At 44.8% G+C, this 21,218-nt stretch overlaps 1 protein-coding gene across 3 annotated transcripts in view; it reads left to right on the top strand.

Moving 5' to 3' along the window:
- Positions 1-21,218, top strand: part of RFX1 (regulatory factor X1) — a 1,726,663-nt gene that overhangs the window by 207,800 nt on the left and 1,497,645 nt on the right. For all 3 annotated transcript variants that reach the window (XM_044057089.1, XM_044057092.1, XM_044057093.1), the window contains exon 4: positions 10,252-10,344. In XM_044057089.1, the coding sequence (XP_043913024.1) occupies positions 10,252-10,344 (93 nt within the window). The remainder of the gene's footprint in view (positions 1-10,251; positions 10,345-21,218) is intronic.

Below are 21,218 nucleotides of genomic sequence, written 5' to 3'. Positions count from 1 at the left end.
TCGCAGTATATATAAAGTACAGTCGTGTACACGTAACCATAAATGTAGATGTTCGAGTGTATTTACTGTCACAGTATATATAAAGTACAGTCGTGTACACGTAACCATAAATGTAGATGTTCAACTGTATTCACTGTCGCAGTATATATAAAGTACAGTCGTGTACATGTAACCATAAATGTAGATGTTCGACTGTATTCACTGTCGCAGGATATATAAAGTACAGTCGTGTACACGTAACCATAAATGTAGATGTTCGAGTGTATTCACTGTCACAGTATATATAAAGTACAGTGGTGTACATGAAACCATAAATGTAGATGTTAGTGTATTCACTGTTCCAGTATACATAAAGTACAGTTGTGTACACTTAACCATAAATGTAGATGTTCGAGTGTATTCACTGTCGCAGTATACATAAAGTACAGTCATGTACACGTAACCATAAACGTAAATGTTTGAGTGTATACATAAAGTACAGTTGTGTACACGTAACCATAAATGTAGATGTTAGAGTGTATTCACTGTTGCAGTATACATAAAGTACAATGTTAAGTTGTCTATCTCGCCTTCATTCTTGCTGGTTGGGGTTCAGAGCCGATCCTCGGCCATCTTCAAAAGCTCGAGAGCTGCTTACTGGCTTGAGGCCCCCCCATATCCCATGATGCCCGGCACTCGATACGCAGATCTGATTTGCCACTTCTGCTGCGAGGTTGTTCTACTGGCTCAGGTCGTATAAAACTTTATTAATATTGTATTTTTCTTGTCAAAACTGTAGTTTTTAGTGTAGAATTAGTTGTTAGATTAGACTGTTGTATTGTAGCTCGTCCTTTCTCTAGATCCATGTACTTTTCCAAGAAACTCGTTTGTTAGAGAGTTTCCCCTCCCCCCTTCTCTCCCTTTCCTTACCTCAGAAAGGTTGTCCGTTTAAGTTAGAGGATAACCTTTTCTCTCTATCTCCTTCTTTAATAAAATATTTTTTTTTTTTATCACTGTTAGTGTTTAGTGATAGTTATCTATAGTTTTTGTTGTAGTAGTGCTTGTAGTTGGTTGTGGTAACTGTAGTGTGTAAATTTTAGTGGTTGGTTACTTTAATCTTTCTGTGTGTGTTCTTGTCCTTGGTTTTCCTCCGGGATGTCCAAGGATCCTAAACCATCCGGATTCAAGAAGTGTGACTCATGCTGCCAGAAGATGTCTCTGACAGATGGTCACACTTCTTGTGTTTATTGTCTGGGCGCCGTGCACCTGCAGGACTCTTGCTCGATCTGCCATGCTTTCAGTCCAGGAGTCCTGCAGGAGCGCAAAAATAAATTGATCCTGAGGGGGTTGCTTAAACTCCAAGATTCACTGGCGAAGGCTCAGCCCGTGAAATCTTCCAGGCCATCTAAACCATCGGCTCCCAGTTCGGAGCCGTCGTTGGGTGAAGCCATACAATTCATCTCGGCTCCGGCTGGAACAGATGTCTCTCCCTCCCAGTCGGCTCCGACACGTTCTTCGGAGCCGGCTGAGAGGTGGAAAAGATCCAGGTCTCCTTCTCTGGAGTCAATACATTCGGCTCCGAAGTCGCCGCTGCTCCAATCGGAGCGTAGTCATCGCTTATCCCACTCTTCTCGGTCCTCTAGACTTTTGGACCATGACTTGGAAAGAGTGGTCAGTAGGCTGTTAAAATCGCAGGCCCTAGCCAAAATGTTGTCCAGCCCGCCTCATCAGGAGTCGGCTCTGTCCACAGCTGTAGATAATCATCCTATGAGTTCGGAGCCAGAGTTCGTGGGGGTTCAAGTCGTGGAACAGTCGGCTCCGATACCCTCTCTTTCGGTTCCGTCGTCGGCTCCGATCCCTTCCATGGTACCTTCCCTGGAGGGATCTGGGTGCCGAGACTCCCTCGTCGGCTCCGAGGGGGCGAGTGACATCGGACCCTTGTCTGACCCCGCTCTCCCCCTCGGGGCTTCGGCTCAGGTGAGCTCGGCTCCCACATCTGCCTTGGAGCCGTCCCCCTCGGTGTGGGGAGGGCTTTCGGTTTCTTCGGAGCCGGAGCCCTCTCTGTGTCTGGGCAGGGATGCCTTTGAGGTGATGAGGAGTGTACTGGCCCCTGAGTCAGTCCCACGATCGACCCCATCAGCTCCTCCCCCTAGGGTGCCTGCGTCAGCCTCTGCCCCTCTTCCAGACCCCAAGCATGGGGATCCAGCGCTCCAGGACACCCCTTTGGGTGTATCCTCCTCTTCCGAGGCCTCCCCTGATTATTCAGAGGAGCCACCTCAGAAGAGGAAATGCAAGAGGAAGTATGTTGACTCCCCCGAGTCTGTCACATCGGATACCGACTTAGAGGAGTCAGAAGGGTCCCCAAGATCCCCCTCTGAAGATGTCTCCTTCTCAGGCATCCTTGAGATGCTTAGGCAGAGGGGGAACTGGACTACCCTAAGCCCTTCCGAGGATGAGTCTGTATTCCTGGACACATTTGGATCCAGACCTTCCACCTCCTGGGTATCTCCGCCTTTCGACCCACTGATGTCTGTGGTGGCTCGGAAGGCATGGACTGCTCCGGATACAGTGGAACCAACCCCTAGAAGACCTGCCAAATTCATTACTGCACCGCAGGACAAACAGTTCTTGACCAAAGGTATCCCCATTGATGCCATGGTGGTAGCGGCCATCACAAAGGAGGAGTTGGCTGAAACTTCATCTGTCCATCCCCCAAAAAAGGAGTCCAGGATGATGGGACTGATATGGAAAGCGGATGTTCTCTTCAGCGACCTTTTCCATGCGGTCCCTGAATTACCTGTGCCACTTTACCTGTCTTCAGAGGGATCTCCTGAAAGAGCTTGGAGATACCCTCCAAGATCCATCAGCTGAGGAGGCCCAGACTAAGGCAGCCTCCCAGCTGGCTACTTTTAATTCAGTGGTAAACTCCTCCATGAGGCTCATTTCGTATGCAGCTGATGGGGTGAGTAGAGCCGCAGGCACAGGCGTGGCCCTAAGGAGGCATGCTTGGATGCGGCTGTGTAACTTTGCAGAACCTTTCAGAGCGTCTTTCACCAACACCCCTTTTGATGGTTCCTCTCTTTGGATCACAGGTGAAGGATACCCTTACCAGGTGTGAGCAGGAAGGCAAGACTCTCTCTGCCGTAGGAGTATGTTTTTCCACTCCTTTCAGACCATATCCCAAGGGTCAGAAGAGTGGAAAGACGTGGTTCCGGAAATCCCAGGGAGCCTTGCCAGACACACGTGGTGACTTTTCCTCCAGGGGCAGAGGAGGGAACAATAACAGATGCCGCCCTCATGGCAGAGGGGTCCGCAAAACCAGGGCAGCAGAGAATCTTTCTCTGACAAGCCCTTCCAGCATCCCTGAAGGGTTGCCCGGCTGCTCACCTCTGGAGGCAGTCGGGGAAGATTATCGCTGTACCCAAGAGCCTGGCAAGACATAATACAAGACAAATGGGTACAGTCCGTCATATCCAGAGGCTACAGAATTCCCTTCGTTCGCACCCCGTTAAGGTCAAACAAGTCCCTTCCAGACGTTCCACCTAATCTAAGGGACCAAGCAGTGCAAGAAGTCTCAAAACTGCTAAGAAAAAGGGCCATCTAGCAAGTCCCAGCAGACCAACTAGGATCCGGAATTTACTCAAGGTTCTTTTTGGTACCAAAAAGGACAGGGGACTGGAGACCCATTTTGGATCTCAGCAGACTAAACAAGTCTGTACAAAGAACAAAGTTCCGGATGGTCAAGCTTCAGTCCATTTTACCCTTCCTGGGTCAGGACAATTGGATGTGCTCCATAGATCTTCAGGATGCGTACTACCACATCAAAATGGACAGACACTCCAGAAGATTCCTTCGCTTCCGGCTGGGAGTCAGCCATTATCAGTACAGAGCTCTGCCTTTTGGTCTCACCACAGCCCCCAGGGTGTTTTACCAAATATATGGCAGTAGTTACCGCTCACCTGAGATGGCAAGGATTCCAGGTGTTTCCATAGCTCGACAACTGGCTCCTCACTGCTACCACCAGACATCACCTTCTGCGAGTCAGAGACTGCACTATCGACACTTGCTCCAGGCTAGGTATCACAATAAGTTTCGAAAAGTATCACCTTTATAGGTGCAAATTTAAATACCAAAGACATGTTAGCGAGCCTCCCACCAGACAGGGTGTTAGTGATTCATCAGCATGTCAAGGTTTTATTAGGATGCAAAAGGATTCAAGCCGGGTTTGTAATTCAAACTCTGGGTCTCATGGCAGCAGCGATCGTACTTGTCCCTCTAAGCTCGTTTTCACATGAGGACTCTCCAGTAGCTTCTTTTCACCCAAGGGTCCTTCCAGCAACTTCCCATGTCTTACATGATTATGATCACTCAAGCATGCAAGAAGCACCTTGCGTGGGGGATGGTCTCCACATCAGTGCTCCACGACAGACCATTTGTTCTCCCCCCTCCAGTGGCTACGGTGACCACGGATGCCTCCCTGATCTGGTGGGGGGGGGGGCATTATCAGGCCTGAACAGTCCAAGGCACCTGGCAACCTCACGAGTACCATCTGCACATAAATATCTTGGAGATGAGGGCCGTGCTCTTAGTGTTGCAGGCTCTTCAGGACTCTCTTCCTACCGGGACCATTGCAATTCAAACGGACAATATGTCTGTAGTGTGGTACATCAACAAGCAGGGCGGAACCAGGTCCTACCCCCCATGTCAAAAAGCACTCAGACACTGGCAGTGGGTGATCTCTTCCCAGTGGTTTCTGATTGCAATGCACATCCCTGGGAGGTCCAACGTCATAGCAGACAGACTGAGCAGAGCAATTCGCTTGCCTCACGAGTGGTCTCTGAACCAGGTAGTTGCGGACCAAATCTTCTGCAAATGGGGCCAACCTTGCTGTGACCTTTTTGCAACTCCCTTCAACAGCAAGTGCAGCAATTTCTTCTCTCTCCTTCCACTTCCTGGGCATTCCCCCAGAGATGCCCTAGTCCACGATTGGCCTCCGGGACTTCTTTATACATTCTCTCCTTTTCCCCTCATCCCGAAGCTAATTCAGAAGGCTACTGTTTTGGGTTGCAAAATGATCCTCCTTACTGGCCTCGACAAATTGCATCGCTATCTTCTCGAGCAGCCTTGGACTGTGGACCTAGTTCCAGACCTCCTGATTCATCAGTCGGGCGGGCTGCACCAATCCCTACACTCTTGCCAGCTCACGGCTTGGTTGCTCCACTTCCAACCTTAGCCAAGCTCCCAGATATCCCCCCCTCTGTGCACAAAATCCTTTTGTCATCACACAAGTCTACAACCAGAAAAAGTTACGCTAGTAAGTGGAAACGTTTTTCTTCCTGGGCAGAGGCAAAAAGTATAGACCCCTTTTCAGCCCCCGTACACTACATTTTGGAATTTCTTGCGGAGCTCTTCCATGCTGGGTCCGCTTCTGCTACAATTAGAGTTCAGTTAGCTGCAATTTCAAATTTTCACATTGGCTTGTCAGAAAGCAATATCATGTCCCATAAGCTGTGTAAAGCCTTTCTCAAAGGAACCACTCTTCTCAGGCCCCCAGTGAGAGATCCTCCACCACCCTGGGATCTAAATTTGATTTTAGATTTGCTAATTTTGCCCCCTTTCGAACCTGCAGCTTCTTGTTCATTGAAGTTCTTATCTTGGAAAACCCTTTTTCTGGTAGCTATTACTTCGGCCAGAAGAGTTTCCAAACTACAGGCTCTTTCTATCCGTCCCCCATAACTCGTGTTCTACAATGACAGGGTTGCTCTTAGGACTAATCCTTCCTTCCTTCCTAAGGTCTCTTCAGAGAGTAACTTCAATCAGTCCATAGACCTTCCTGTGTTTTTCCCTAACCACTCCAACAGGGCGGAATATAAGTTGCATCAGGTAGATGTTCACAGGCAGCTACGCTTTTATTTGCATAGAACCAAAGACATTAGAAAATCAGATCAACTTTTCCTGTCTTATGCAGTAGGTAAACAAGGTCTTCCGGTCTCCAAGGTAACCTTATCCAGGTGGTTGACTTCTATCATCACATTCATATATCAACTCAGGAATAAAGAATTACCAGTCAAACCAAAAGATCACTCCACCAGAGCTTTAGCCACTTCGGTGGCCTTTCAGGCTAGGTTGCCCATGGAATCTATTTGTGCTGCGGCTACATGGGCCAACCCACATACCTTCATTTCGCATTACAAGTTGGATTTGGTTTCCAGGAGCAGAGCTGATTTTGGTTCCACAGTTCTGAAGAGTCTTTTCCGATGAGCCACCCAGGTTTTTAGGTGCTAGGGACGCTGTCCCAACCAGCAAGAATGAAGGCGAGATAGACAACTTAACATAGAGAAGTTATGTGCCTACCATAACGTTCCATGTTAGTTGTCTTCTTCTCGCTTTCTTTCTTGCGTCCCACCCTCCATCCCCCTATCCTAGTGGACTGAGAAGATTTCTTCTTGATTTTTCACTGGCTGAGTCTTCTCTGGCTCATTCTTTCTGACTAGTAGTCTCTCCAGTAGGATTTATGCATTCTAGGATAGGATTCCCTTATTATTATGTCTGCAGTTAGACTTACCAAACAAGAAATGGGTATCTAGTGCCAGGCATCATGGGATATAGGGGGGCTTTGAGCCAGTAAGCAGCTCTCAAGCTTTTGAAGATGGCCGAGTTGGAGCCGAGGATCAGCTCTGAACCCCAACCAGCAAGAAAGAAGGCGAGAAGAAGACAACTAACATGGAACGTTATGGTAGGTGCATAACTTCTTTGTCGTGTACGTGTAACCATAAATGTAGATGTTAGAGTGTATTCATTGTTGCAGTATACATAAAGTACAGTTGTGTACACTTTAAATGTAGATGTTCGAGTGTATTTACTGTCACAGTATACATAAAGTACAGTCGTGTACACGTAACCATAAATGTAGATGTTCGAGTGTGTTCATTGTTGCAGTATACATAAAGTACAGTCGTGTACACTTAACCATAAATGCAGATGTTCGAGTGTATTCACTGTTGCAGTATACATAAAGTACAGTCGTGTACACGTAACCATAAATGTAGATGTTCGAGTGTGTTCATTGTTGCAGTATACATAAAGTACAGTCGTGTACACTTAACCATAAATGCAGATGTTCGAGTGTATTCACTGTTGCAGTATACATAAAGTACAGTGTACACGTAACCATAAATGTAGATGTTGTATTCACTGTTGCAGTATACATAAAGTACAGTCAACCATAAATGTAGATGTTAAGTACAGTCATGTACACGTAACCATAAATATAGATGTTAGAGTGTCTTCACTGTTGCAGTACACATAAAGTACAGTCATGTACACGTAACCATAAATATAGATGTTCGAGTGTCTTCACTGTTGCAGTCTTCTTTCCCTCCCTCTTACCCCCTCAGCCTACTAGGTAGGCTATGAGAAGTCAACTAAAATAGACATGGGACAGTACCCCAGACTACATTGGTTTAGGTCGCCCCACCTTGCTTTACCTATGATGACACAGGTTTGCTCCCTTTATACCTTAGTGTTTCTTTGTCGGTTAGGGTGTCTGCCAGCCTAGGAGGTGAAAAGAGTTTTCTCTGGTAGTCAGGCCAGCCAAGGGCTTTCACAGCAGGAAATCTGTAACAGTCAGAACTGCAATAGTGAATACACTTGAACATCTATGTTTATGGAAAGTGTATGCAACTGTAGTTTCCTTGTCTCTGAGTTATCTACAGGTGTATGCTTAATGCTGGAGTCCTTGATCTGTAGGGGGCAGTAGAAACAGGAGGTCATGGGTAATGAGGAGCTTAAGTTTGTGAGGTGTTCATTGCTATGAGTCAAGGGCAACAACAGCACAATTGCTCCAGTTCTAGTGTCCAGACAGAGACAAGAGAAATCTAACATTCCAGTAATTACCTCACCGCCAATACCCCTTTAAGCATTCGACTTTCTGCTTTGATAATTTTAGTATTGCATTAATCTTTTCTGCATTCTGAGTAATATTTCAGACAATCAGAGGTGTAAACAAAATATTCTGTTACAGTTGATGTATGGCTTTGTGATGGTTTTACCACCTGAGAAATATATATATAAATGTATATATTTCAGTATTGTTACCGAAATAAACCAGTACATTGTGAACAACAAACAGTCCAGCAGAGTGCAGTGCATCCCTTTCGCCACATTAGCTGCTGTTAGAAGACTTTAACCTGTCATATATGTGGCATGATTTTTTTTCTGTGTGATTTCTTGCGTACCTCTTTAGCCACATTAGCTGCTGTTAGAAGACTGTAGTCTGCCGTGTATGTGGCGGGATTTTTTTCTAGGTGATTTCTTGAGCATCCCTTTAGCCACATTAGCTGCTGTTTAAAAAACTGTAATCTGTCATATATGTGGGGTGATTTTTTTCTAGGTAATTTCTTGCGCATCCCTTTAGCCGCATTAGCTGCGGTTTAGAAGACTGTAATCTGTTGTATATGTGGCGTGATTTTTTTCTATGTGATTTCTTGAGCATCCCTTTAGCCACACTAGCTGCTGTTAGAGGAATGTAATCTGTCGCATATGTGGTGTGATTTTTTTGTAGGTGATTTCTTGCGCATCCCTTTAGCCACATTAGCTGCTGTTAGAAGACTGTAATCTGTCATATATGTGGCGTGATTTTTTTCTAGGTGGTTTCTTGCGCATCCCTTTAGCCACATTAGCTGCTGTTAGAAGACTGTAATCTGTCGTTTATGTGGCGTGATTTATGTCTAGGTGATTTCTTGAGCATCCCTTTAGCCACATTAGCTGCTGTTTAAAAAACTGTAATCTGTCATATATGTGGGTGATTTTTTTCTAGGTAATTTCTTGTGCATCCCTTTAGCCACATTAGCTGCAATTTAGAAGACTGTAATCTGTCGTATATGTGGCGTGATTTTTTTGTAGGTGATTTCTTGCGCATCCCTTTAGCCACATTAGCTGCTGTTAGAAGACTGTAATCTGTCGTATATGTGGCGTGATTTTTTTCTAGGTGGTTTCTTGCACATCCCTTTAGCCACATTAGCTGCTGTTAGAAGACTGTAATCTGTCGTATATGTGGCGTGATTTTTTTGTAGGTGATTTCTTGCGCATCCCTTTAGCCACATTAGCTGCTGTTAGAAGACTGTAATCTGTCGTATATGTGGCGTGATTTTTTTCTAGGTGGTTTCTTGCACATCCCTTTAGCCACATTAGCTGCTGTTAGGAGACTTTAATCCATTGTATATGTGCTGTGATTTTTCTAGGTGATTTCTTGCCTTTGCCACAGTACCTGCTGCTTAGGTGGGTGTAATTCATTGTGTATTGCTTAGGTGGGTGTAATTCATTGTGTATGTGATGTTATTTTTCATTTCTTGTGCATCCCTTGAGTCATATTAACTGCTGTTAGTTGCTTGTAATCTGTCGTATATGCACTGTGATTTATCTAGGTGATTTCTTGCATATTCGTTTAGTCATACTAGCTGCTGTTAGAAGCCTGTAGTTCATCGTGTATGCAGTGCGATTTTTGTGGGTGATTTCTTGCACGTCCCTTTAACTACATTAGCTGCTGCTAGGAGCCTGTAATCCATTATATTTGCACTGTGATTTTCTAGGTGGTTTCTTGTGCATCCCTTTAGCCACACTAGCTGTTGTTAAGAGCCTGTAATCCGCCATTTATGTGCTGTGTTTTTTTAGGTGATTTCTTGGCACTGAGTGAAGTGTGGAGTATGACATCAACAGCTCTGGAAAGTACTGCTACTTTAATATTTGTTCTATAATCATTTAGGGTTTACAGATAAAGCAGTCTAATAAATTGTATGCATTTCAAAACTTTGAGCTTTAACACTTAATAGCTTCTTTCTATGCCAAATAGCTCTCTAGCTACATTTGGTGTGACTGTTTTTACTAAAAAAAAACTTTGTAGACATCAGAAAAGATTGAAGCTTTTATATGGTGCCCTTCCAATGAGCTGACACAGTTTCTTACTAGCACTGACTAATGCTTGGATTTTATTTTTAACATCGTAGAGGTAATCCTGGATTTTTTTGTTTCTGTGCATAAGGAGAAGTTTTCTGTCTTCTGTCACATGAGTAGACTTTGTTGGTGATCTTTTCCTAATGAATTCAAGTTTTTTTGTTCAGATTTTAGTAGGATTTATATTGATTTCCTGTAGATTTCCACATTAACACTGGCACTGCAGGGTGGGAGAGGTGTGCCAGCTTTGTCTGTTGACCCCTGCATTTGGCCAGAGTTTCATTTTGTCTGACGTCCTGTCTTTCTGTCATTATTAAACAGAGATTGCTTGTGCAAGGGAACGTACAGGCCAAAGGAGCTACAGTGTCGCCCCTTCAGCTGGCCAGTGTCCAGCACGTCCAGGTAGCACCACAGGTGAGTGACAACTTAATTCTCCAGCTCTCATTTCACAACCATGCAAGTATTGCTGTCTATAAGCTATCATACCAGTCCTGTGTTTCCAACATCTGTCAGGTTTCAGTGGAGTACTGGGCTTCCTCAACACCCCTTGTCTGCACCCCACTATGTTGTCAAGTCTCATTACAGCATAGTTTGTTAATATTTGTCTTGCATCGATTTTTTCTTATCAACCCAGCATCTGTCATGTCTCTGTAAGATAAAACTGTTAGCATCTTCTATATCTCATATTCATGCAGCAGGAATATTACACGTCTGTAAAATGCTTTTATTGAAAGAAGCTACAGCATTGAAACACTGATAATGAAATAAGCTTTATTTTAAGCCCATCTGTTTCCTATTAAGAAGATGCCACAAAGGCTGGGGCCATAATAAAGTTTATTAGTTTTTCTTTAGTTACTTGATTGTTTAGTTTCTCTTTTTTCCCCCTTTTATCAGTTAAGGAAAAAGGAATTCAGCTCATCAGAAATGAGAACGGGACAGACATCACTCTGTCTCACCAAAATCTGTAACAAATTCAAACCATTCATGTATTTTTTGTAGTATACAAGTCTATTTTGCAGCAGAAACTGCCCTTATTCTTGTTGCTTAGGATCTGAAGTAAAGGATGTTGAGATGCTTGTCTTGCGTTTTTTGTAATCCATAACCACATAATTGCTAAAGAACCAGGAGCACGCTTCGCGTAGAATCGTGTCTTTCGGTAAACATTCCTCATTTCTTCCCAAAACAATCCTGTACACCACCAAAATGGTGACTGTTACGCAGCGCAGGAATTCTACCAGAATAATTAACAATTTCTTACTATCAGCCAGTCAGACATCAGAACTTTGTCATTCATAAAGCGTATTCATTCACATATCCACACAGTGCTCATGTTAACACTCCGCAAATGGGTACTTGGAACCAGGAAAGGAATACATGTTAGGGAGAACACTGGATTTCTTGTGCGAAGCTTAGTATGGGACACTAATAAGCTTTCTGTAAGCTAAATGTGGCCTTTAGCCACACTTTGCTGATTACTGTGTTAAGACTTCCATAAACTGCAGACTGCAAGTAGTGAATACTAGTCCAGACTGGAAGCGGTTTCCAACAAAACCATTCCACCTTCATGGTCAGTATTCAGTCCTCGTATTGCTAGAAGACTGTACAATTAAAAAATAACATGTTTTTAAAGTAAGGAACAAAAAACACAGCTATGTCTTTTTAATCAGAGAGTCTTTTCAGCAGAGAGCAGGAGTGAAATTCTTTTCTTGGTTTAGAAGTCTGCCAACTGATTCTTTGCTGCTCATTGAAAAATATTGTAAATCATCTCAGATTGAATGATCACCTTTGTCTTCTCATCTCTTGGTCAAGTATCTTTTTAGAAAAAAAAAAATATGGTCTAGAGTAAGAGTTATGATGGGAGTACTGGTCTGGGGTCCATGCGTCACCCTAAAACAGTGTTCCAACCAGAGATGCAAGAAAACATTGCATTACGAGTTATGTCAGAGTTACAGGACACATTTCACAATGGGTTACGTCAAATATAGAAACATTTGCCTACTTGTATAGTACATACAGACAGCTTTCTGCAATTTTTTCATTTCTGTTCATGCCATTTTGTCTTGTTTTGTAGACGGATTATAGACTTTTTGGAACTTGGACATTGTTTTCTTGGTTTTAGACTGCGTAGTGCTTAGTTTTTGGCAGCTGTAATGGATCATTCTAGTTTCATAAAATATACTAAAATATAGTCACAAAATTCTGCCACGGGGATGCCAAACCCAGAATCGTGTTTGGGGGGCTCACCATCCTTATCAGTCTGTGTATTTATGCCACTTGTGAATTTTATTTGACTAGCAATAAATATGAGTGTCATTCCCTAGTTTTCATTAATGTCACCTCCCTAGATCAAATTCACCAACTTCCCAGGAGAGGGAAGCATACACTTAATATTGTCCCTAAGAATGCTGCCTCTGCCTGCACACCTACTAACATTACCCCCTGTATTCCCACTTTGATTAAATCAAGAAACACCAAACTGTCACCCTTTCCCTCAAAATTAATACAGCAAGATCTTGACTTCCATTCTAGCAGACATAATTAAAAATGTCATTCAAAGTGTTGTATTACTTCATCAGTCTGGATTTGTTGTGCACAGACAACCCTCAGATCAATCATTAGCATTATATACCCTTCAGCATTTAAATATATCAAATAAGTATTTTAAATTCATTCTTTAACTAGATGCCTCCAAAGCATTTGATAAGAGTTAAATTCCCGAGTTCTTTTTTGCCGTGTTTGATAAATTCAAAATAACCCCATACTATATCATTTTCTTAAAAATTATATACAAAACCGCTTTTACGTAACTATAAATAAATAGACTACTTTCTATACCTATCCCCATAAAGAATGGGGTAAGACAGGGAGGCCCACTTTCTCTTTACTTATTTTTCATATAGAAGCCCTCTTCTTATATCTTACCCAAAAAACTTATCATAGCATCCCCACATGTCTAAACAATAACGTTCCATTTATTAAATACACTGATTATGTTGTGTTATGTGTGGATCTACTTCAGTAGATTGAAATACCATAACACCAAAACCCATAAAGACGAGACAAAAACATCACAAATGCACATCTATGAATTTTAACAAGTCTGAAAGTTTAAAACAATGAATCAAGTAATGCGCATGTCCGTAAGTAATCGAAAAATTTGAATGGACATTGTGCTAAACTCAGAAAGACATCTTCTTCAGTGTAACATAATATGTAAGAGAAAAATAGTTCATGTTTACTGATTGTGAATAGAGATAAGGGTACATTGAGGATCAGGAAATTAACCCTTTTCTCCACTGTAGTGTGATCTTGGAGTTGGCAGGGTGTGTGTGGCGGGGCCCAGCCCCCCACATGAGAGGTGCAAAACTTAGGAAAAGTTGTATTTTTTTCTTTAAGTTATGTGTGTTAATGTATAGCTTTGTTTCTGTGTTTCAGGCAATGTCCATTGAAATTCTCCAGTGACTTCTGGACATGCGCGTTAGTTGATTCCTTGTTTAAAACATCTGGCTTTGTTAACATTCATAGATGTGAATTTGAGATGTATTCATCTCGTCTTTGAGTTTCGGTGTTATGGTATTGTGATCTACTGAAGTAGATCCATAACATTTCTTTACCAGAAAAGTCTGACTTAGAACTAAGCTAATTTTCAGCGGATGCCTGGGGAAAAATGCTCCAGATGCTTGTCTTTGTAATGTGTGTGTGTGTGTGTGTGTGTGTGTGTGTGTGTGTGTGTGTGTGTGTGTGTGTGTGTGTATATATATATATATATATATATATATGTGTGTGTGTGTATATAATAATGATCTGAAGTAGTTACTTCATTTGCTCTGCAACCTGTGGGTATCGGATCCGAGCCGGCAGCTTTCCAAGCTACAAGATCTGAGCTCCTAGCTCCTCCCCCTACCCATAATCCCCGGCTACCTGCTGTATTACCTCAGATCGTTTTTTGCCGCGGCTGAAGTAGCTATCTTTTGAAGAGCTCCTGGCTTTGGTGAGATTGTTTACTTGTTAAAGTCCTTTTTTTCTCTAGCGTTTTTGTGAAGTTGTAGGTAGTGTACGTGTGTGTAGTGCCCCTGGGTTAATTTTCGGTGGTTTAGTTAGTTTTTCTCGTAGTTAGATGTTCTTCATCTCACATTGCTGCAGTCCTTACTTATGGGTAGTCCGCTGTCCTCGGTCGGCCCGAATACCAAAGTATTAGGCTGACGTCGGTCATGGGCGCCTAGATCTGACATCAGAGCGTCAGGGTATAAAGGCGCATGACCGACGTCATATCCTCAGTCTTTTTTGCCGCATGGTCCAATGCAGAAGCAGCGTTGCAAGTGCCGTTCGGCGTTCTGAAATTTTTCGTTTTCGGAGTTTCAGACCGATACCAAGTTGGGCTAAGTACCCGTTGGGAATATTTTTGTTTTTCTTGCCTCAGTTACTTACCGGATGTCAGAAAAAGTGAATAATTGTATTTCTTGTGGGAAACAGATACCGCATAGGGATTACCACTCGCTTTGTATTCCTTGTTTGGGACCGGAACACGGCGTAGTCGGGTGTCGGTTTTGTGCTAGGTTTAATAAGCGCACTATAAAACGGAGGTTAGATTGCGCTAGGTTAGTCTTTGGCAAGAGGTGTAATTATAATATGCCGTCGGATGTTCCGACGCCTGCTTCTACTAAGAAGCGCAAAGACAAATCTTTAAAGCCTAGGCAGGATGATTCGTCCGTTTTGGACGCCGGACCTTTAGAAGCTACAGCTGAACAGGTGGATCCGGCTGAAGTTTCTGTTGAGTCCCAGGGGGAAACTTTGATTTTACAGGATGTGGCCTCTCAGGAGGCAGGTCAGGCTGAAGGGGCCTCGCAGGTTACTATTCTCCCTTCTATGCCTAAGGTGGTTAGGCCTTCTGCTACTGTTTCTAAGGCTCCTTCTAAGGGCAGGTCTGTCTTGCCTTCCTCTGGTGTCAGTTCTGGTTCTTCAGGGTCTGTGCCTAAAAAGCACATGCTTAAAATGGCAGAGGATTTGATTACTTTAATTAGAGGTTCTATGCCCCCTCCTGATAAAAGGCCCAGGATGGAGCCAGAGTTGGAAAGTTTGGAGCAGGCCTCAGATGATTCAGAGTCTTCTGCTGAAGACATTCAAGATTTCCCTCCTTATTCTGATTCTGATGCAGAGGATTCCACTCCTTCTGCTTCGCCTCCAGAGGATTTTTCATTTTCAGAAACTCTGCATTCCATGAGGAGGGAGCATTTTCAGTGGGAGGGACAGGATTACTGTGATTCTCGGAAGAGACTTAGGGAGTTCTTGTTTTTACCACAGCATAGACCCTTAGCTATACCTCCGGTTTTGGATGTTGTTTCAGATGTTTTTTCGGAAGCTTCCCTTAATCCAGATTCTGTGCCTCCTGACCCAGTTAAACCGGACAGGTATTACAGGGTGCCTGAGGCTCATAAATATCTGTATAAGAGTCCTAGGGCGGACCCAGAAACTATTAGTCAGGGGCCTAAGGGTGTTAGAGCCTCTGTTGTTAAGAATCCGGTTCCTCTGGATAAGGAAGCTAGAGCTTTGGATATATGGGGTAAGAAGGTGTATACCTCTTCTACTTTAGCAATGAGAGCTTTGAACTGCCAGTTTCATATGTTGAAGTATCAGAATTTCCTCCTTTCTCAGCTAAGGTCTAAAGTGGATGCTTTGGCAGAGGGCATAGAGTGTAAAGAATTGCAGGATTTAGTGCATGTTTCTGAACAGGTGGGTAAGCACTCTTTGCAATGTGGTTTTGATGCTTTACAGGCTTCTTCTAGGGTGGCTGCCACTGGTTCAGTTATTCGTAGGCACGCCTGGCTTAAGGATCAGAATTTGTCTGAGCATGTTAAGTCTAGAATTCTGGATGCCCCTTTACAGTCTGAAGTTTTGTTTGGTCCTCCTGTGGAGTCAGTCTTAAAGAAAATGGAAGACAAGGCTAAGTCTATGCAGACTGTTAAAGATTTTTTGCAGGTACAACCTCCAAAGTTTAGTAGAAATTGGCCTACTAAAGGGTGGACGTACCCTTCTTCTGATTCTCAGTCTAGGGGTAGATCTAGGCGTGGTAGGGGCAGAGCTCAGAGTACTTTCAGGCCGAGACAATGGAGTTCGCCTGCTCAATCTGCTGGTGAGGGCAGGGGCCAGTCCTTTCGTAAACAGGCCCAATGACCTACATTTTCAGCTGCCAGATTCTTCTTGCCTGGCAGCTCCTTTGGGAGGAAAGTTGGCTCTTTTCAAGCAAAATTGGCATTTAGTCACCCAGGACAAATGGGTATTGGACATTATAAACCGAGGTTACAAGTTCTATTTCCATACCATGCCTCCTTTCAAAGGCATGCCAGACGCCCTCCTCGGCAAAGGATAGAGGCTCGCAGACAAATTTCTTTACTTCTTCAAATAGGAGCTATACAGCCAGTTCCTCTGTCAGAAGTGGGCCTAGGATTTTATTCCCACCTGTTTCTAGTTCCAAAGAAAGGGAACACGTGGAGACCAATTTTGGATTTATCTATCCTCAACACTTATCTGGACATTCCAAAGTTCAAGATGCTGACTTTACAACAACTTTTACCTCTGTTGGGAAAAGATCACTGGATGGTTACTCTGGATCTCAAAGAGGCTTACCTTCATGTTCCTATCAGGCCCAGTTGCAGGAGGTACCTGCGTTTTCGGGCTGGAAATTTACATTATCAGTTCTCTGCATTGCCCTTTGGCTTATCTACTGTGCCCAGAGTGTTCACAAAGGTTCTGGCTCCAGTGATAGCATTTTTCAGACTAAGAGGAATACAGATTTATCCTTATTTGGACGATTGCCTGATTATTGCACAAGAAAAGGACGAACTTCTTCATCATCTACAGTATGTGATGGCAGTGTTAAGATGCCTAGGGTATTCTGTGAACGAAACAAAGTCCAGTCTAGTACCCTCTCAGGACATGTGCTTTCTGGGTGTGAGACTGAATACAGCTTCCCAGATGGCCTTTTTGACCCCGGACAAACAAAGAAGCCTTTCTCTTTATTTCCATCAAATGTCTCTACGGTCCAGGCTGACTGCAAGGACAGTCCTTCAAGCCTTGGGGTTCATGGCATCTTGTATTCTGGTGCTTCCCAATGCCAAATTGCATATGAGGAAGCTTCAATGGTATCTCAAAATGTATGGACACAGCACTGCCAAGATCTAGACACTGTCATTCAGATAATACCTTGCATTCGGAAGGAGTTTTTGTGGTGGGCTCAGGAATGTCACCTAAACAAGGGACTCTCTGTGACCCGGCCAGAGGCGAGTCAGATTCTAACGACAGATGCCTCGGACAAGGCTTGGGAGCACACCTCAATGGAAAATGGGTGCAAAACACGTGGCCTGTCAAACTCCAACATTTGCATATCAACTTGAAGGAAATGTTAGTAGTCCAGTTTGCATTGATGGCTTTCAAAGATTTACTTCACCCAGGGCAGGTGTTGATTCAAACAGACAACACTACTGTCATGTGGTACATCAACAAGCAGGGGGAACCCATTCTTACCCTCTTTGCAGGCAAGCGATGATTCTGTGGGAAACTGCTCTCAATCTACACCTCAATCTTCAGGCAAGGTTTCTACCAGGAGCACAGAACTCCTTAGCAGATGTATTGAGCAGCCAAATAGTGGATCCTCACGAGTGGAAATTGGATCCTCATGTATTTCAACAGTTGACAGTGTTATGGGGAACTCCAGACATAGATCTGTTCGCTTCTCCACTAAATTACCAGTTGCCAAAGTTTTGCACAAAATGTTTCATCACACAGCTTGGAAGGTGGACGCTCTATCATTCAGTTGGAACAATCTGCATGTATATGCCTTTCCACCTCTGCCTCTTCTTCCCAAGGTACTCTTGAAGGCCAGACAAGACAAGCCAACCATGATTTTGATAGCACCGGATTGGCCTCGACAACACTGGTACCCACTACTGAGGAGCTTAGTACGAGAACCTCCAAGGCCTCTGCCTTTGATCCCGCACCTTTTGTCACAAGAGGACAGTCACTTCCTCAATGTCAAGATTCAGTCTCTACATCTAACAGCCTGGCATATTCTGTTTTAGACTCTGGAGGGTCTCAGCTTCCACAACAAGTTTTGAATGTTATTTTGGAGGCCAGGAGGCCTAGTACCAGGAAAGTTTACGCTGGTAAATGGAGGAGATTTTTTATTTGGAGCAAAGGAAAGGACTTTGATGTCTCCAAACCTGATTTAAGTGTTGCTCTTCAATATCTTGCTGAGTTATTGGACAAGGGTTTGTCTTTCTCCTCGATAAAGGTCCATGCTGCAGCCATTTCTGCTCACTATGATTGTGACCCTCCTTTATTCTCTCATCCTTGGTTTAAGCAATTTCTTAGAGGGGCAAAGAATATAAGACCCCCACGTAGAGCTCCTACTCCTGCTTGGGATCTCAATTTTGTGTTGGAAAAACTCACTCTACAACCTTTTGAGCCTGCAGCTACTGCCGAGTTAAAGTATTTGTCATGGAAAACTGCTTTTTTGTTGGCCATTACCTCTGCAAGAAAGGTTTCTGAATTACAGGCCCTCATGGCAGTGGAGCCTTTCCTGATTTTTCATAAGGATAGGGTATCTTTACGTACTAATCCTTCCTTTATGCCTAAGGTGGTTTCTAGTGTGGCCTTAAATCAAACTATTCATTTGCCTACTTTTTATGCAAACCCCCAAAATAAAGGGGAGAAAATTTTGCATACTTTGGATATTCACAGGCAGTTGCGTTATTATTTGAGCAGAACCAAGGAGTTCAGACAGTCTCAGCAATTGTTTGTTTCTTTTGCTTTGGGTTCACAGGGTAAACCTGTGTCAAAACAAACTATTTCTAAATGGATTGGGTTTTGTATTTCTTTCTGTTATTCCCATCATGGTAAGGAGATTCCTGCTGGAATCAGGCCTCATTCCACTAGGGCTACTGCTACTTCTACGGCCTTTCTAAGGGGGTAGCTACAAAGACATTTTGGAGGCAGCTACTTGGAGTTCAGTGCATACCTTTTCTAAACATTACCACCTTCCTCTTTATTCTAAGTCTAGGGCTGGATTTGCCACTGCAATTTTACAGGGCATTTTAGCGGCCCCTAATGCTTTATGATTTTTACCATCCTCCCTTTCCCGTTGCTTTGGGATTCTACCCATAAGTAAGGACTGCAGCAATGTGAGATGAAGAACATAGTACAGTTTTGTACCTACCATAAATGTAGATGTTCGAAGATCCACATTGCTGCAGTCCAATTTACCCTCCCTCCTTCCCCTCTGTAGTTAGACTTGGTGCTATGCTTTAGGTGATGGTTGTTGTTGGGCATGTTTTTGGGAGGTATTCTGTTTTTGGCTGTGGCCTTTCTGGTTTGGCCTTCTGACATCTGGGGCAAGAAAAGACTGAGGATATGACGTCGGTCATGCGCCTTTATACCCTGACGCTCTGATGTCAGATCTAGGCGCCCATGACCGACGTCAGCCTAATACTTTGGTATTCGGGCCGACCGAGGACAGCGGACTACCCATAAGTAAGGACTGCAGCAATGTGGATCTTCGAACATCTACATTTATGGTAGGTACAAAACTGTACTTTGATCCTCTGTGTGACACCCCTTCCCCCCTTTGTGTTTGGGTGTGAGTGTGTGAGTGAGTTTAAAATGGCTGAAGAGCCCAAAGCCATTTTTTCGAAGTGTACCAAGTGTGGCCATAAGCTTTCACCGGCCGATGGCCACACTCAGTGCGTTTTATGCCTTGGGGTGGCCCATTTATTTATGGCCTGCCAAATTTGTGCAGCCTTTAACCCCCGAGCGCTTAAGGATAGGAAGAATAAGCTGATCCTGGCGGGAAAGCTGCCCCAGGAATCGGCTTCTTCTTCCTCTCCCGCTCAGGCTGCTTTGGCAGCCCCAGTGCCTTCTGCGCCCCTTGCTCAGCCTGGGACTCAACCTCCCTCTTTGGGTTCGAGCACGGATGACGCTGGTGCCTCTTCCTCCAGAGAGAAGAGGCACAAGAATAAGGAAGGGCACAAATCACACAAAAGGCGGGCTGAGACTCAACCCTCAGCCCCGCCATCTAAACTGACTAAGTCTCCCTCGAGGGTCTCTGGATCCTCCCCCTCTTGGCTCCATTCGCCCAGCTTTTCGCCGGAGCCAGAGGAGGAGGACCGGTCTCCCTCGAGGTCGTCAAGGCGGCCCTCCTGGCCCGCCTCGACGACTTCTAGATCGACCCGAAGCCTCACCGAAGCGGACATGGATCAGATGATGCGTCGATTCATACAGACCCCAAATGCAGATGTGGGTGGGGTGCTCATGCCCCCCCCCCCGGGAGGGAAGCGCGGCCCCCATTTTTGTCTTGGAGTCGTCGGATCCAGGCCCTTTCGGAGCCAGGGATTTGTCGGCGCCGATAGCGCTGGTCTCTTCGCCTACTATACCCTCGAGCGTGTCGGATCCGAGTTCTCGGGACCAAGGGCTGAGCGTCAGATCTGGGGGAGTTGGTGCGTCTTCGGCGCCGCTGGGTTCGGAGCGCACCTCTCTCTCGGCGCCGACTGCATTGGCCCCGACCCCGATCCCCACCTCGGAGCTGAGGAGGATGCTTTCGGAGCTTGGTGAGAGTAGTTCTCCTTCGGCTTTTGAGGTAGTGGAGAGGGTACTGTCGAGGTCCTCCAGGTCCCTGGTCTGCCCTTCGGATCCTCCCGTACCCCCACTGCATGTGGGTCTGTCCTCCGTCATCCGACCATTGGGACAGCCTGCTCAAGCCCTCCAGCTAGTTCCCTTGGAGGAACAAGAACCCGTGGATGAGCCCTCTTCGGATAGCCCCACCGAGGAGGTCCCTCGTAAACGTAGGTGTAAAAGGAGGCACCTGGACTCCCCTGAGTCAGTTACCACCGACACGGATTTAGATGAAAGGGAAGGTTCCCCAAAGTCACCCGCCGACGATGTCTCCTTCGGAGACATCATGGAAATGTTGCGTATTAGAGGGGGGTGGTCTGCCCAAAAACCTTCCGTGGATGAATCCGTGTTCCTGGAGGCGTTTGAGGCAGGCCCATCTACCTCCTGGGTTTCCCCTCCGACTGACCCCCTGGTAGACTTAATTACTACCAGGGCGTGGAAGGAGCCCGACACCATGGAGCCAATTCCTAGACATCCTGATAAAGTCCTTAGCCCCCCTATAGATAGGCTCCCTTGCACCCCAGTGTCCCGTCCCTGAGATCATTTAACACTACTCCTCCCATTGTCACATTATCAGTAAGAACCAGGTCCTGGGTGCTGTTACCAAACCTAGGGAACTCCATGAG

The sequence above is a fragment of the Protopterus annectens genome, chromosome 15.part0 (genome assembly GCF_019279795.1).
Source record: "Protopterus annectens isolate FY-2018-M chromosome 15.part0, PAN1.0, whole genome shotgun sequence".
NCBI classification, from domain to species: domain Eukaryota; kingdom Metazoa; phylum Chordata; order Ceratodontiformes; family Protopteridae; genus Protopterus; species Protopterus annectens.
Note: the sequence above shows the minus strand (reverse complement) of the source record. Positions and strands in the feature narration are given on the sequence as shown.